The 17,925-nt window shown below is 46.5% G+C and overlaps 1 protein-coding gene across 1 annotated transcript in view; it reads right to left on the reverse strand.

The window, feature by feature from the left end:
* LOC144792163 (uncharacterized) overlaps positions 1-17,925 on the reverse strand; it is a 581,805-nt gene that overhangs the window by 369,915 nt on the left and 193,965 nt on the right. The window contains exons 14-15 of the mRNA XM_078667056.1: positions 11,537-11,707; positions 998-1,123 (exon numbers count right to left, since the gene is read on the reverse strand). Of these exons, the coding sequence (XP_078523182.1) occupies positions 998-1,123; positions 11,537-11,707 (297 nt within the window). The remainder of the gene's footprint in view (positions 1-997; positions 1,124-11,536; positions 11,708-17,925) is intronic.

Raw genomic sequence — 17,925 nt, forward strand, 5'->3', positions numbered from 1 at the left:
TAGGATTTGGCATGTCCAATCCTAACAATCAGGAGGCAACAACACTGTTGGCAAGAATGACTGCATCCAACAGGGAAAGGCAAGTAACCTCTTGTTTAGAAGGACCCTCACTCACCACTAGTTGGTGACATGCTTCATCATTGGGTCCCCGCTGGGGTGGCCGAATGCCGCCCCAGCGTGCTACAACGCCTGAGTTACAGCGGAGCGGGTTGATGGTGAGTGTAATAGTGATTAAACTCAAAAGAATGTGCAAAATATGTGAGTGCAAGATTAAAAAATACAAGGTTGGAACCCAAACAAAATATTTAATGCGGGCCAACCCGTATTAGGGTTAAAAGCGTGAAAGCCGGACAACCAAAGTTTCTTTATTAGGAGACCTGTGTCCTTAATTACAATATCTGGTCTAAGAGGAACAGTTTGTGATCGGCAATACTTGCTTCACAACACATACAAAATAAAGTATCTGAAATGCTTTATGAGGGAATAAGAAAAGTGCTTCTATTTTCTTTTTGATTTTTCCTTTTAAAAGTGAAGAATTAAAACAGGCTTTTCAATCTAGTTAAGACTTCAGCTTTGAATTGCAACTTGATTTAATTTCCAAGAAACAGAAAACAAGCCTTTAGAAAGTTATTTAACCCCTTCGACGCTCATGACGAGCTGGGCTCGTCATGAGGTAGCCTCCTCGCACGCTCATGACGAGCCCAGCTCGTCATGTAAAGTGCGGTTTTAAAAAACTCAGCACAGGAGCAGAATTCCGCTAGCGCGCATGCGGTTAAGCTGAATATTTTAAGAAAGGTGTATTTATCTTTAAAAAAAAAGCTTTCCAGCATGGTAAATATAGGCAGTTATTTTACGATTATAAATATCAATCAAGATTCTTGTAAACAGCATTTCGAATATGCATAACAATTAGAAAAATTGTGTTTTACCTAACAAATGTTCAACTATTTTGACTCCTGTGGATACCCAATGTCTCCCTAAATCCTGGCATGCTCACCTTAATCTGTGCCTCTGTTGTCGTCTCCAATTCACGGAGCTGGGAGGACAGTTGAAGTACCTTCTCTTGCAGTAAGGTTCCTTCTGCAGTTTTATCATCCACTTTCTTCTGTGATTCCTTCAGGCGCTGGGAAAAAAAAGAGAAACAATAATATTTAAGGGAAACCTTGAGTATGAGTTTCTGTTCAAAAGACAAACTGCAAACTTTGCAAACTCTACAGAAATTAGGAGCAAGGTGGAAGTCAAAAGCTGAGTTCCACATATTAAGACAGTTACAGAAGGCACATCACATATACAGACTTATGGTAATGCCCTTATCTCATATAGACAGTCTTTTCTTTGAGGAGGATTTCAATCTTCAAACTCCATAATAAAATCTTATGATAACTGCCCAATTGCTTTTTGCATTAACAAGTAGATTGGTAATCCAATTCTGTACAAGATTGGAACTTTGAAAACAAGACCTGAGCTATAAGCACAAGTTTATGAATTGGAAACTTGAAAGTTGTGTACTGACAACTTTTGCTTCAAATAAACTTTACGAACCAGTCTGTTCACACCAAAGGATTGGCCATGGCATATTCCACTACAGAAATATTATAAGGGACACCAAGAAACTTTGTAAATCAGTGAAAATGGACAGCTCAGTGATATATGTTGACACATAAATAACTTGTTGACCGTAGCATCTTTCAAATGTTACTGCTGCCAAGACAATGTCCTCTGGCATGTATTGTTGTCAGGTAGTATTCCTTGAGAAATAAACCTGTGGTATATCTCTACCATGATCCTTCTCTGCTGAAAGAGAGATTCTAGTGGCTGCCATTTATAAGGTGAACAGCTTAAGAAATGATATCCAACTAATAAACCAATACTTATGGTAACACATTTACTACTGTTGTGGAATTAGAGTCACTGAGAGGACAGAACATCTGTTTGGGTAACTTTGAAACATCAAAGAAGAAGAAGCCAAAGCATAGCACAGCCTTTACCTGAGCATGTTTACAACTGATGATTACATTTACCTCACAGCTACCATGATAGGGACATGCCTTGCCTTGGAAAGGCTAATATCATAAGTGCAACCATCTGCAGTCACCTGCTACAAGTTTCATATGTTGCACTTTTAATTAAGAATGGAAAGATTTCTCAAATTACTTTTTCACTTGGAAAGGCTGTTGTGCTACTGTGTTCCGAAGTTGGTAAGTGAAAGAATGAGAGAAATATGTAGAAACAAGTCTTTCAGAAACAGCATTGACAAAATATTGTTTTTTGTGGGCTTCATTCCAGTTTAAAATCAGTAGAATACAAGTGACATGATGCACTGAAAGAAAGCCCAACTGCTTCTATTGGTTTTATCGTTTTTCCTTTCCCTCTTGTACTTTCACTGTGCCCTTTTGCCTCTTGTTTCCTTCGCCGTTCCTCCTCCGTAGGTTTTGCTCTTTTTTGTACTGCATTTGTAATTGTACTGTGATTGTTTTTATTTGCTTCTATTGGTGTTATCGTTTTTCCTTTCCCTCTTGTACTTGTACTTTTCTGTGCCTTGTGCCCTTCTGCCTCCTGTTTCTTTCGCCGTTCCTCCCTCACGTTTTTTCCTGCCGCTGCTTCCCCTGCGTCCCCGTTCCTCCGCTCGCCCATTCGTTCCCTCCCACCTCACCCTCCCTCCAACTCCCCTTCTATGGCGGCCGCTGCGTGGTGAGGAGAGCCACCCTTCACCCTTTTACAGGCAGGTCGCACCCCGTGCTGCACAGCACCTCTTGTGTGCTGGTGTCCTGAACCTGGCTGCCGCTGCTGACGGGGTTGGAGGCCCTCCTCCACCCCCAGGCTACCACCTGCGCCTCAAACCTGGTGGCCAGTGGTAGGCTGTAGGTTTTTCTCATTTGTTTTGTATTTGTAATTGTACTGCGATTGTTTTTATTTGCTTCTATTGGCTTTATCGTTTTTCCTTTCCCTCTTGTACTTTCACTGTGCCCTGTGCCCTTTTACCTCCTGTTTCCTTCGACATTCCTCCTCCATAGGTTTTGCTCTTGTTTGTACTGCATTTGTAATTGTACTGTGATTGTTTTTATTTGCTTCTATTGGTGTTATCGTTTTTCCTTTCCCTCTTGGACTTTTCTGTGCCCTGTGCCCTTTTGCCTCCTGCTTCCTTCGCCGTTCCTCACTCCCGTTTTTTCCTGCCGCTGCGTCCCCGTCCAACGCTCGCCCATTCGTCCTGCTCCCACCTCCCCTCTTATGGCGGCCACGCCCAGCGTGCGCACCTAAGGCAAGCCCGTCTGCCCTCGTCACCCCCCCCCTCGCACTCAACACCGGACGATCACACACCTGCTTCCAGGCCGCCCCGAAGCGATCCCAAGGACCCTTCTCCCGCCGGAGCTGCTGCTTTGTCAGCCTCCGAGCCACCAAACCACCCACACCGAGAAAGGACGCAACCACCTCAGATGCATTCTACTAAACACCAGCTCCGCCAGAAAACACTCCTTCGAACTCTGGGACATCCTCCACTCCACCGCCCCAGACGTCGCCTTCCTGACGGGAGACCTGGTTGAACCTCTCTTCGGCACCAGACATCGCCATAACCAACCCTGACGGCTACAAGATCACCCGCAGGGACTGCACCAACGGAACAGGAGGAGGAATCGCCATCGTCTACAGGAACACCCTCAGAGTCTCGACCAGCACCAACGACACCCTCAGCATCGCCAAACACCTGCACTTCCAGATCCACAGTGATCCCAAAACCACCCTCAGAGGAACACTCATCTACAGACCCCATGGACCACGGCCACAGTTCAGCAACACCATCGCCGGCTTTGTCAGCACGCATGCCCTTGCCTCTACAGACTACATCCTCCTTTAGGACCTGAACTTCCACCTCGAGAACAACAACAACACCAACTCCACCACCTTGATTGACAACCTCGCCAACCTCAGACTCAGACAACTCGACACCCACCCGCTCTGCCGGCCACACGCTTGCCCCATCTTCTCCGCAAGCTCCCACGTCTCCTTCAGCCACACCACCGAACTCCACTGGACCGACCATCGCTGCATCCACTTCACCTTCCGGAAACCCACCACTCACCACCGCACTCAACAGATCCCTCACCAAAGCTGGAGCAAAGTGACCGAAGACTAGCTAAACACCACCCTCGCCCGAAGCCCACCGGTCGACCCCACTGACCCCAACACCGCCACCCGCAACCTTAGACAGTGGATCAACGACTGTGCCAACACCCTCGCCCCGCTCAAGAAACTCTCCAACAGACACACCAACAAGAAAGCCAGTTGGTTCAAAACGGACCACCAGGCATCCAAGCAAACCTGCCGAAAACTAGAGAAGAAATGGCACAGCGAACAGACATCATCACCTCATCAGATCCGTCAAAAGGACCTCCTTCAAAGACCGCCTAGACAACAACGCACACAACAGCAAAGAGCTCTTCAACATCGTGAAGGAGCTCTCCAACCCCAGCTCCAACGACATCCCACCTTCACAAGACCTGTGCGACGCCCTCGCCACCTTCTACCATCGCAAGATCGCAGACATCCACGACAGCTTCAACACCCTGACTGCCCGACAATCACAGAGACCTCCGAAATCACAGTCACCACCCTCACCAATCCCTGCTCACATGGACCAACATAAACAATGACGACACCATCAAAATCATGAACACTATCCACTCCTGCTCTCCGTCAGACCCATGCCCACGCAACATCTTCAACAAAGCCAGCTCCACCATCACACCCCATCTCCGCAAAGCCAACAACATCTCCTTAGAGTCCGCGACCTTCCCGGAAAGCTGGAAGCACGCCGAGATCAACGTCTTACTCAAAAAACCCAAGGCGGATCCCAAGGACCTCAAGAACTTCCGACCCATCTCTCTGCTCCCGTTCCCAGTGAAGGTCATCGAGAAGAGCGTTAACAGACAACTGACCTGCTACCACGGCAACCACAGCACCGAAACTGCCCTCATCACTGCCACTGATGACATCAGGATCCTACTGGACAAGAGCAATACCATGGCCCTCATCCTCCTGGACTTGTCAGCCGCCTTCGACACTGTCTGCCACCGCACCCTACGTACCCGCCTTCACAACGCTGGGATCCGAGACAAAGCACTGGAGTGGATCACCTCCTTCCTCCCCGGCACAACCCAGAGCATCCACCTCCCCCTTTCCGATCTGAAGCCACCAAGATCATCTGCGGCGTACCCCAAGGATCATCCCTCAGCCCAACATTGTTCAACATCTACATGGCACCACTCGCTCACGTCGCCCGACTACACAACCTCAACATCATCTCCTATGCCGACGACACCCTGCTGATCCTCTTCCTCACCAAGAAACCCCTCACGAAGGAATGAAAGCCATTGCACAGTGGATGAAGATCAGCAGCCTGAAGCTGAACTCAGACAAGACGGAAGTCCTCATCCTCGGCTCCACTCCCTCAGCGTGGGACGACTTCTGGTGGCCGACAGCACTGGGAGCAGCACCGACACCCACCGACCACGCACGCAACCTAGGGTTCATTCTTGACTCGACACTCTCCAGGACCAAGTAAGTCAACGCTGTCTCGTCCTCCAGCTTCAAAGATCTACAGGTGGATCCCCACCGAAAAAAGAAGAACGGTCACACAGGCCCTCGTCATCAGCAAACTAGACTACGGTAATGCCCTCTACGAAGGAGCCTCGGTCAAACTCCTGAAACGACTACAATGCACACAGAACGCCTCCGCATGCTTGATCCTCGACATCCCTCGCCGCAGCCACATCACACCCCACCTAAAAGACCTGCACTGGCTTCCCGTCAACAAGAGGATCACCTTCAAGCTCCTCACCCACACACACAAAGCACTTCACAACACCGGACCGACATACCTCAACAGACGACTTACCTTCTACACCCCGAGCCGGCAGCTCCGCTCCACCGACCTCGCCTTTGCCACCGTCCCATGCATCCGAAGAGCGAAGACCGGCGGCAGATCATTCTCCCACCTCGCCGCCAAAACCTGGAACACCCTCCCCATCCTTCTACGGCAGAACCAGGACCTACTCATCTTCAGGAGGCTACTAAAGACCTGGCTATTCGAGCAGTAGCAGCACCCCTCCCCTCAGCGCCTTGAGATCCTTACTGGTGAGTATTGCGCTTTACAAATGTTATGCTTGATCCTTAAGATCCCACTTCCAATTATGAAAATAATGGATTTTTCATAGTTTATACCTAGACCAGGGTATTCTCAGTATATTGTGAAAATCTCTTTAAGTCATGTAAGGGAGGTCTCTGGTTCTACCAAATATAACAGGATGCCATCAGTGTATGATGGTATCCTTGGGTCTCCTCAGTGCTAGCCCCATACCTGTGCGTCTATCCAAATCTTTTCAGTCAGGGCTTGTATTGACAAGGCGAATAGTATCCTGACAGGGGGCAACCTTGTCTGGTGTGCAGACAGCTAGGAAAAACTTTGGCTAGGATAAATTTACTTTAATTCTAGCGCTAGGGTTAGTGTAGAGGAGCTTAGCTCATTTCAACAATTTGGGGACAATTCCCATTCTTTTAATGATAGAGAACATGACGGCCACTCTAATGAGTCAAATGCTTTGTGGGCTTCCAGAGATGCCACTACCAACCGTATCCTGAGCCCTCTGCCACTGTGATATTATTGTAAAGGTGTCAGAGTTTTAGCCTAGTCGATCGTCAGGGTATGAAGCCATTCTGGTCAGGATGGACCAGATAAGGGATCACCCCGCAAAGCCTTTTTGCTCATGCTTTGGCCAGTATTTAGGTGTCCATATTTAGGAGTGCTACTGGCTGGTATGAGTCCCATCTGTCTCTGGGCTTACCCTCCTTTGGGATAAGAACAATTGCTGCAGTGCGTAAGTCACTTAAGAGTTTCCCCGTACGCCTCCAGATACATCTCATGCAGTGAGGTTGCCACCTCGCTTGCTATTCTTAAAAAAAAATGATGCCGGTAGCCCATTTGGGCCTGGAGTTTTCCCAAAGTGAATCTGTGTTAGGGCAAGGAGTATTTCGTCCTTCGTCAGGTCCTCCTCTTATTCTGGGGTTTGTCCCTATCTAATCGTCTGCATCGGGAGTCCCGTACAAAGGCCTACAGAGCCTACCTCTGAGGTGTTGAATGTCTAGTATAGAAACCCTGCATATATTTGGCCATTACAGTTGTTATCTCTTCGCTACCCATTATTCTTAAGCCATCTGGTGATATAATGTCCCTGATGAGGCTCCTATCCAAGTTTCTAGTGTGAAGCCATGCCAGGAGTTTCTGGCCATGTCTCCCACTCCATGTAGTACGTTTTGTTTGAATAGGTAGGCCATTTTTACTTCATCTTTGGCCACTGAGTGATACTGGTCTGTTTTAAGGAGAAAACGGGCCTGCCTTTCATCTGAAGGTTTCCAAGCCCATGCCCTTTCAAGGTCTGTTATATATTTTACCAGTGTTGGGCATCTTTGCACTTTCCCCCACACTTCATTTGATATAATTACCCCTCTTATTGTGACATTATAAGCTTCCCAGCGTCTTATAGCATCAGTGTCTGTGAAGGTATTCTCTTTGAAATAGTGTTCTGTGCTTTTTCAAGGTGTTCCACATCAGATCTATTCATGAGTCTCCACGCTGCCATTCTCCATTTCACTTTCCCTTTATTGTGTGTCCTTGCTAAAGTAATGCCTAAACGTGAGTGGTCTGAGATACCCCTTGCTTTGTATTTAGCATCTGAGAATCTATGTTGCCTGTGGAGTAAAGAAGTAATTTATTCCAGAGAAATTGCTGTGGACTTCCGAATAATAAGAGTACTCCTTTTGAAACTCGTGCAGGTGTCTCCAAATGCACTCGGTCCCAAGGCCGTGCAAAGCTATCAAGTTTCCCTGCCAGTGGGCTATGTGCCTATGATGTGTGGGATCTGTCAATGTGTGGGTGTAGTGTCATGTTGAAGTCTCCACCCAGAATGCTTGTGCCTTGTGGCAGTTCTATGGGCAAGCGTCCCAGCTGCTGCCGGGTATCAACTTGTAGCCCTGGCGGGGCGTGGGCATTTCCTAAAACTAATGTTTCTCCCTTCTCATCTCCCATGCCTGCTGTGTATCATCCAAGGTCATCTCTCTTGAGCTGTATTATCTGAAACTCTACGGCTTTCTTTAGTAGGATCACAACCCTTATTGAACCAGAGGTATAGCTATAGTGACTGGCCACATTGTACTTAGCTCTGCTCAAGAATCCACAGTCCGTGCCACTGAAGTGCATTTTTCGCAGAAACACCACATCCGCTGCATATCTCATTGAGCGGTACAAAAGGGGGTGGTGATGGACGGAGCATCTGAACCAATCAAACACTCACACCCAGTCAAAAGATCTGGGTTTGATCCATCACCGTTCTTTAGCCCACTCTGCCAACCCAGTTCAAACATGGCTATATGCAAATCAGTCTGACCCGGTGCCTCATGGGAACAGTCCAGCCCGAACTGCCAAGCCATGCCTTCCCTGGACCGGAAACAAGCTTTCGAGGACCGGTTTCTGGCATTACAGCCGTCTTCAGCCCGGCTTGCTTGAATCCAGTGGCAAAGTGAGCAAGGGACTCACGTCTGAGCATACCCTGCCACACTTATGGCGGCCAAAGCGGTGCAAAAGGGAGTGGTGATGGACGGAGCATCTGAACCAATCAAATCAGTCTGACCCTGTGCCTCATGGGAACAGTCCAGCCCGAACTGCCAAGCCATGCCTTCCCTGGACCGGAAACAAGCTTCCGAGGACCGGTTTCTGGCATTACAGCCGTCTTCAGCCCGGCTTGCTTGAATCCAGTGGCAAAGTGAGCAAGGGACTCACGTCTGAGCATACCCTGCCACACTTATGGCGGCCAAAGCGGTACAAAAGGGGGTGGTGATGGACAGAGCATCTGAACCAATCAAACACTCACACCCAGTCAAAAGATCTGGGTTTGATCCATCACCGTTCTTTAGCCCACTCTGCCTCCCCAGTTCAGACATGGCTATATGCAAATCAGTCTGACCCTGTGCCTCATGGGAACAGTCCAGCCCAAACTGCCAAGCCATGCCTTCCCTGGACCGGAAACAAGCTTCCGAGGACCGGTTTCTGGCATTACAGGCGTCTTCAGCCCGGCTTGCTTGAATCCAGTGGCAAAGTGAGCAAGGGACTCCAGGACCCTGTGAGCTGACTGTTCAATAGTCTGTGAGCCTTTTATGTAAAAGACACGATCCATTTAGCCACAGTCTCTTGTTATAGGGTTATTCTTAAATAGTTGGTCTGTATGACGAAAATCCCTAGTCTTCTGAAGGTAGAATTTAAAGCACTGTTTGATGTCTAGAGAGTGCAGAACTTTTTCAGCTGGTGTCGTAGATTTCGGAAAGCATGTACACATATTTTTAATTTAAGATGCACGACTGATGAGATGTTGTTGTCTTATATTTCTTCTCTATGCACGACAACTTCACAGTAGCAGTAGCTGGGTTCTTCATAATCAAAAGGCCCTCTCAGATATGATCAATAATTGGTATCAGCCTACCGCATCTATTAGATGTTTCTTTAAGTCAAGCAGGAAGCAGATTTTCCCCACATTAGAAATCAGGTGAAGCCTTATCAATAAGGATATACAATCTGCCAATATCATCTGGCAGAAAATCTATGCGAAAAGAATGTGGGCACAATGGTCCTGTCCTACTCTGAATCTTTGTCTGCAGTACTAGCAATGCCATCCATATTCTTATTGAGTGCATATCCATCTAAGGATTCATCACCACGTGGATGTTCTCCCTGAAAGTCACTATATCCAGATGACATGTAATTACTATGGATTTTAAGTGTGTGCATCTTTGATGAGTGTGCAGGCAGCTGTTTGGTAGGCTTACAGACAGTAACTATAAGGGCCTTTTGAGGAGTAAAGTGGTGCATGATTTGCTACAAAACTTGAGGCTGAGGCATTAATACAGGTTCTTGTTGCAGTATTTTCTGCAGGAGGTGTTGCAATCTCTGGTTAATATTCTCCATCATGGTTTGTAGTGCCACTTGTTTGTAGACAAAGATTGTTATCTTTTGTGCTTTGGTTTGGTTTGGAGACACCCATATCTCCTGTTCATCGTTAGCGTCCACATCCTGGATGTGAAGATCAGCAAGCTGAATCGCCCTTTAACCCCCTCAATAATATTCATCTTTGCTGAAGAAAGCCTCAATATGGTCCAAATCAAGTTCTTCTGCTTTGTCTTCTCACTCCTGGCCAGACGAGGCGTACTGCAGTAACTTTGCAGGCATGCCTCATGGCACTGACAAGATCAGCAAGGACTGAAGTGTTGTGACAGAAGGTAATAGTGAAACAGCCACAGCTAACACCAACACTAGAACTGGTGCAGTGGACTTTGTGAAAGAAATGTCTGATTGTGGCATATCAGTGGATTTTTTTGTCATTGATTAGTTCGTCAGCAAGGCCGTCAACAGCTGAAAATCTTTAATTGTGCAAACATTAGTTTTTTCAATTTCAAAGGTTTGTCTGAGGTGATTTGTTTTGGGCGATCTGCAGGCAAATTAGGGGTTAGACGGCACTAACCCTTTGGTCTTTTGCTGGTGCTTTCTGGGAGACTCAGCTTTAATGCCTGGCAACACTAAAGATGATAATGGCTCACCAAAAGCATAACTCTTATGTGCATGGTTAAAGGATCTTTGAGCTGATGTGGAAGTCCTTCCCTACTACATTTCTGAGGTGGGTTTATGGGTTAACACCTGTTTGTCTGAGGTGGAACCCTACATCTTTTGCAATAGGATAGCCAATGGCAGTTCTCTCTCTCTAGCTACAAAAGTATTGGTTAATCCCTCTTGCAATGTGGCAATTTTTACGATCATAACCTGGGTAAAGACAATAAAGGTATTTGGTGGGTAAATCCTCCATAACAGTCTTCCTCTTACTGCAGGTCTTACAAACCTTGAAGAGAGACTACTTCTCAGAAGACATCTTGGGTAATATTTCTGAAATGCTCACCAAAATAAAATGTACAATATCCTTCAAATGTAGAGAAGATCAATTTGAAGAAAATGTTGTGTTGTAAAAGAAAGAATCACTTGGAAATATCAAATATAGCAGAGCTCCAGAGGAATCTCCTACTACTGAACCTGTGGAACAAGATCTAGCAATTGGAAGCACCTGTCAGAGAAGAAATTACAGTGGTCCTCTCTCTTTGGCTGAAGATTGAGTTATGCAAAGAGGGGGACTGGATGTGTGCAACTGCTTTATCTTCTGCAGGCAACACAACTTGGTGAGAATTAATAACTGAACACTTTCAGGTTATGGTCTCAGAAGGATGGAAATATATATGTGGTACAACTGGTACTAGCATTTCTAAAGCAATACAAATAATTTCTGCCACTATCAGAGATGATCAAAGACATAGCATTTATAAAGGGGCGTGAAAGGAGAAACAAATAAATAAAACAAACTTCCTAACCAAAAGCAATACTCCTTCTGGTCAGTATTATAAAAGCATACCATTCACCCTCCACAACCAATAAATCATGTTCTGCACCTACCACTTGCAGCTCTTCCATTTTAGCTCTGGATGCTCGTTGTTCAGAAAATAGTTCCGTTTTCGCAGAGTTGAGTTGTCGCTCAAGCTCTTGCCGCTCTATAAAAGATATACTGCCCTCGAGGTGGCGTAACCTGGTCTTTAACTCATCTCGTTCAGAAACCAATGAGGAGATCTAGTGGTAGAGAAAAGACAGTTTGATGGCAATTTTATATGAATTGTGGTATGTCAGCGTGTAGATATTCTACTGCTCCGCCTAAGGTCTAAGGAAGTGGGAAAGAAGAACAAGTTATTTACCTTTGGTAAAGCTCTTTATAGGGGCCATTCTGTCTAACAACAGATTGCTGCTCATCTATGAGTACATACCAGGCACCAGACTGGATCTGATAAGTTCTTCAAAGTATTGCTCACATGTGCCTCGAAGCAAGTGAGGGAGGTCGCCCCATTTAGGAGCACACAAGCGTGTTGACATCAGTTTCTTGTCTTAACCCTTTCTGCACCTTCCGGCATTGAGCATGAACATTTGTTGATTACAGTATGCTGAATACTAACTTAGTACCTTTTTAGATGTTAAAAAGAGTTGGGAAGGCAGTGAGGAATCTGCGTTTAGAGCAATTCCCAGAAAGTTACCAAAGGTAAGTAACTTGTTCTGCAGATTCCGCACCTTAGAAAAGATATCAGTACCTCCCCAGGTGCAGGGTCTTTGCAGTGGGCTCAGACCAAAAAGTCTTGCAGGACCATGCAGTCCACCCTGGCTGTCAAGGCACTAATAATTTCTGAACGTTTGTACTAATGCTTACATCTCAGCCTGGCAGATGTCAAGGACTGGCACTCTTTGCACCAACACAGTGGTAGTAGCCTTAGCCCTTACAGGGGTTGCTACTTGACCAATACTGGGTCAAAGAAAAAAGAAACAAAAGGACATCAGCCATTTTTCCTTGTAAGGGGTCAGTCTTGTGAACAGCACACCAGGCCACAAATTTATCCCATCACCTAGCATAAATGGATTTCATGGAAGGGTGGGTGACAACAAGGATGACATCCACCACTTCAGATAACAAATCAAAAGCAGTCAATTGCCACCACACAATCTCAGTATATATAGGTGTAGATTGGGTATATTCAGGTGAAGGACCCATCCCACTGCTGAGACAGAAGGTCCTTACGAACTGATTGGAGGAAAGATACTCATGCCCAGATGGTCTAGATACCACACTCTCTTGGATCAATTTGGAGCTACAAGGATGATTTGGACCGGTTTTTCTTGATCTTTCTCACAGCTCAGGCTAGAGAGTCAGGCCTGGGAAGGTGTACATGAATCCTGTATGCAGTTCCAGCCAAAATGTACTTCCTAATGAGTGTTCTTGCAGAAATCCAACATGCAAACTTTTTCATACTGTGCATTCTTGATGGTAGCGAAAAGATTCATAAAGTGTTCTCCACACAGTGAAAAGACGCCCTGTGCAACCTTGCACTGTAGATACCACTCGTCATCTGCCAGATACTGCTTGTTTAGTTTGATCCCTCTGGCATTTAGGGACCCAGGTAGGTGGTTCAAGAGTAGGAAAATGCCCTTGTACTCCAAAGACTTCCAGAGGTGCACAGCCTACTGACCCAGGCCCACTCTGGCCTGCTTGTTGCAGTACCACATGATGGTGGTGTTTTCAGTGAGAAGCTGCACCAGCCTCCGTTTGATGGGTGACAGGATCGCCTTCAGAGACAGATGAGTGGCCCACAACTCCCACAGGTTGATATGGAGCCTGCCCTCTGCCAGAGTGTCCTCATCTTCACCTCCCCCTGATGACCTACCCAGCAGAGATGTGCCCATCACCATCATCCGCTCAGGAGGTGCGAGGGATGAGTGTCTTGTCACTAGACCAATTTTGTTCCAGAAGCCACCACTACAAATCCAGAGCCGTCTCATCCGAAACTTGAATGCCATTGGTCATATTGTCTTTTTTCTGGGCCCATTTGAACTTCAAGTTCTGTAGCAGAGAATGGATTTGCCATCAGGCATAGCTGACTATGAGGACGCACAGGGCTAAACGGCCAAGTAGCCTCATGCTGCTCTCACCGTGGATCCAGGACAGAGCCAGGACAGAAACTTCAGGATCATACCCCACATATCTTGGACTCATTGTGGTGGAGGGAAAGCCCTGAACTCCACTGTGTCCAGAATTGCCCCAATAACTGCAAGCCTCTGCAAAGGAATCAGGTGGGACTTTGGCACGTTGATAGTAAACCCCATCAATATCATGAGGTTCATCATCATCTGGATGTGGTACACCACTGACTGCGTTGAGCCCACCTTCAACAGTCAGTGATCTAGGTACAGAAACACTGGTATTCTTGACCTCCAAAGATGGGCAGAGACCGCTCCCATCACTTTCATGAATATCCAAGGAGCGTTGGTGAGGCAGAAAGAGAGCACATCAAACAGAAAATGCTCCTGGCTTACCTTAAGCCACAGGTAACGTCCCTGGGATTGCAGTAAGGGTATATGAATATAAGCATCCGTCATATCCACAGACACTATCCACTCACTTGGATCCAGAGCAGACAGGATCTGGGAAAACATGAACATTTTGAATTTATCCTTCTGGAGGAAGGGATTTTGCAGCCAAAGATTCAGTATGGGCCCGAGGCCCTTGTCTTCCTTCAGAAAGAGTAAATATCTAGAGGCACAGCCCCCTCTTTCCAAGTCCAAAACTGTCCTGATGGTACCCTTGCAGAGAGACAGCACACCTGGCCACAAATGTATCAGAGCAGACAGGATCTGGGCCAACAGGAGAAGTCATTAAGCAGCCAAAAGGCCGGAGGTCTGCATCCTCCTTTGAAAAGAGTAAATAGCGAGAGGAACAAACCCGCCCCTCTTTCCGAGTCCCGCACGCTAGGAGAGCAACAGGCAGATCACCTTCACACAGGTGCTCATCTGAAATTCACTCTGGCTTGGGAGGATTGAAAGGGCAGGAGTAAGTAAGACCTTTCTGCTTCAATAGAAACAGTCCAGGCTGAACTGGGAGGCCAGGTTCTCCCTGAATCAGAACAAACAACCCAAGACTTGTTTTGTCCAGATTGCAGCTCTTCAGTCAGATGTAGCTAGGTTCTAGTCCCAGTGAGCATGGGCTCAAATCAAATCAAGCATGTAAAGCGCATGGCTACTCTATAGAGTGTCCCGGCGCTATAGATTCATTGACTGCTGATCGCACCAGAGAGCAACATAGACTAAAAGGCACTGTTAAAAAGTCAAGTTTTCAAGCTTTGTTTAAAGGAACCAGCATCCTTAATAGCACAAAAGTGCTGGGGAAGAGCATGCCAGCCCGCAGCAGCGAGCGCATCGAAAGAGGTGCCTCCCCATCTCTTCGTCTTAGGCACCACTGCCAGTAATGCGTTAGCAGAGCATAAGGGTCTGGATGGATGATAGTGGGGAAGTCTCCTGGTTGGATATTTGGAGCTTAGGCCATAGAAAGCACTGTGGGATAGCACCAGTCCCTTGAACTTCACTCTCGCCCAGATGGGTAGCCAATGGAACTCCTTAAGATGGACCTAAAAAGAGATGTTCCTCAGGATGTTAAGCAGGAGCCGGGCAGCAGCGTTTGGCACCAACTGAAGTCTCTTAAGTCGGTACAGAGGGAGACTCCAGTAAAATGCATTGACACAGTCCAGCCGGGATGTTATGAAGGCATGGACTAACATCTTTTGACAAGGAGCCGGAAACAAGAAGAATAACTTTCTCCGAAACTGGAGAAGGCCAAAACAGGTCCCAACTACACTCTCTACCTCTGATTTGAAGGGTATGTTACTATCGAACTTCTCTCGGAGAAACCTAACCACTGTAGCGGGTGTTGGAGGAGATGGGGCAGAGCTAGGCCATAACGCACCACCCTACGAGGGGTAAGATCCAAAAAACAGCACCTTCGTTTTACTCATATTGCACTGGAGATTACTATGGAACATCCACTAAAACACAGCTGACAGACACGCTTCAAATCTAACTTGGGCGCTAGAGATGTTCCTGTCCCAAATTAGAAGGATCTGTGCGTCAACAGTGTACGAGATGACCTGTATTCAAAAGGATTCCACTAGGGTTGCCAAAGGGGACAAATAGACATTAAACAATGTTGGACTCAGGACAGAGCCCTGGGGAACCCCAAACTTAGTGGGTTTGGAGTTGGACGGAAATGGTGGCCTCCACACAGACTGAAATCTGCTCGATAGAAAGGAGCCCAGTCAGGCCTGCAGGGTCCTGATGTCCTGCAGGCGTTGCATCAGGTTAGGGTGGGAAACCATGTCAAATACTGTCGAAACGTTCCGTAGCAGTAAGGCGAATATCTTCCTGTTGTCCAAAGCCAGTTTAATAATATCAGAAACCACTACCAGAGTGGATTTGGTGCTGTATCCCGGGTAAAATCCTGATTGCAAAGGATGCATGAACTGATTGGCGTCAAGATAACTGGAAAGTTGGATGTTGATTGGTTTTTCGAGGATCTTCGAAAATGCTGGCAGCAAAAATATCGGCCTGTAGTTGGTCAGGACGGACTTGTCTGCCAAGGGTTTTTTAGCAGTGGAATCAGCTTGGCATTCTTACAGCATCTGTGAACAGAGGCCTGGCGCAGTGAGTTTTTTTGCAGCAAATACAGGGAGGGGTTTATGGCCACGACGTTAGCAACCCGAATCTGGGTGAGTGGGCATGTGTTGTCAGGGGAGCCTTCCAACAAGATGGTGGAGAACTCTGTCAAAGAGCGGAAGTGTAAATAAGAAACTATCAAGGGCTGACCTCCAGACCAATTGAACTCACTACTCTTAGTAGCAGTGGGTACATTTTGACCTTCTAACTCATAAAAGTCAACACTATTGCTGCTGCATTTAAAGTGTTTACAATTCCCTGAATCTTGTTCTCGAGAAAGTCAGAAAGTTGGCAAACTTCTTAGTGATTTTAAAAACCTGTTTAGGGTTGTTGTTGTTGTAGTGATTTCATTAGCTAAATACGTTGCTTGAGCTTTTTTTATTCCCCGATGGTAGACAGCTTATTTTCACAGAGCTCCTTGTCCTCAAGCAGATAAAGCTTATGCCAGGATCTTTTGAGCTTTTTACAGGACTGCTGCATTGGTGTAAGCTCTTCATCAAACCAGGGAACTTTTATAGATGTCTTAGACCACCAGACCATGATTTAAATGGTGCCAACCTGTCAGCCATATTACCTAACCAGGCACTGACTGCCAGTTAATCTGGCAGAAAACATAGGAACGCTATTATTAAGAATAGATGCACTTGTCTGGGTCATACCTGTTGTACTAAGGGTGTTGAGAGTCGAAAATAAAATTGTGATGGGTCATATGCTTAAATTAATCGCAGTCACAAGTAATTATCTAGGGTCACGTCCCAGTCTAGTATTATTTCAGTCCACGGCATCAAAAGGACTAGGGTGCTTGCTGGTTGGCAAGGCTATCTATGTCTTATTTAAGCATTCAAATGCAGAGTGCGTCTTCTCACTGAAAAGGTAAGACCCATCAAATGGCATATCCATTAGGGGTGCCTGAGCATTGTCAGAGAAACCTATTAGTCAAATATACGCCTGTCTGCCAACTGCCAATCCCGGTGCCAATTGCCTTTCTCAGGGAATCTGCAGAGTCCAGACCCACACGGATAACATATTTGACTGTGTCCTGTCCATCATGTATCATTTGTGTCAAGAAGGCTGTACATTTGTGTCAAGAAGGATGTACAGTCTTCTTAGACTGCAAGATCTTGATGGCCATGTCCCAATGGGCATGTGTGCAGTGGCCAAGTAGACGAACAGCATTTACAGAGGGCAGTGTTAGAAGTCATTGACCCAGGATGCACAGTTTCTATCAGAACATTAGTTTCAGTCTAGATGGAGGGCACGTGTCCTCCTAACAACTACTGAGAAGGAGGCACTCTCCACTGATGGCCCAAATTGTGAGTCAAGCAATGTCTCAGGTGTCTCAGCCCATGGCTGTTCTGTAAATTAATGTTTAATACATCCTCTGTATAATGGACAAACAAGCCAACTCCATCACCATCATCAACATCTTGGGATACCCCCTGCTATTGCATAGAATCAGAGTTGGAACACAAAATGTAATAGAACCTTTGTTGGTAAGTGTGACATGGCAGAGGCACAGAGTTAGACTGGTTGCATGATGCCGTTGAGCTTGTATGATTTCATAGTGCAATGGGCTGGAAGTGAAGTCAGTTTGGGGTCCAACATTGGTGTCAGCATTGGATTGTTTCATCGCCAGTGGTATCAGTAATAATGTCAGGGTAGTAGGGTCTGACGTGGATCTCGGGACTGGAAAAGTGTGTAACAACATTGGTAAGGGCTCAGAGATGGATCCTTCAGCAGAAACCCCAGGGAGGCCCTTGCGGTTC

The sequence above is a fragment of the Lissotriton helveticus genome, chromosome 11 (genome assembly GCF_964261635.1).
Source record: "Lissotriton helveticus chromosome 11, aLisHel1.1, whole genome shotgun sequence".
NCBI lineage: Eukaryota > Metazoa > Chordata > Amphibia > Caudata > Salamandridae > Lissotriton > Lissotriton helveticus.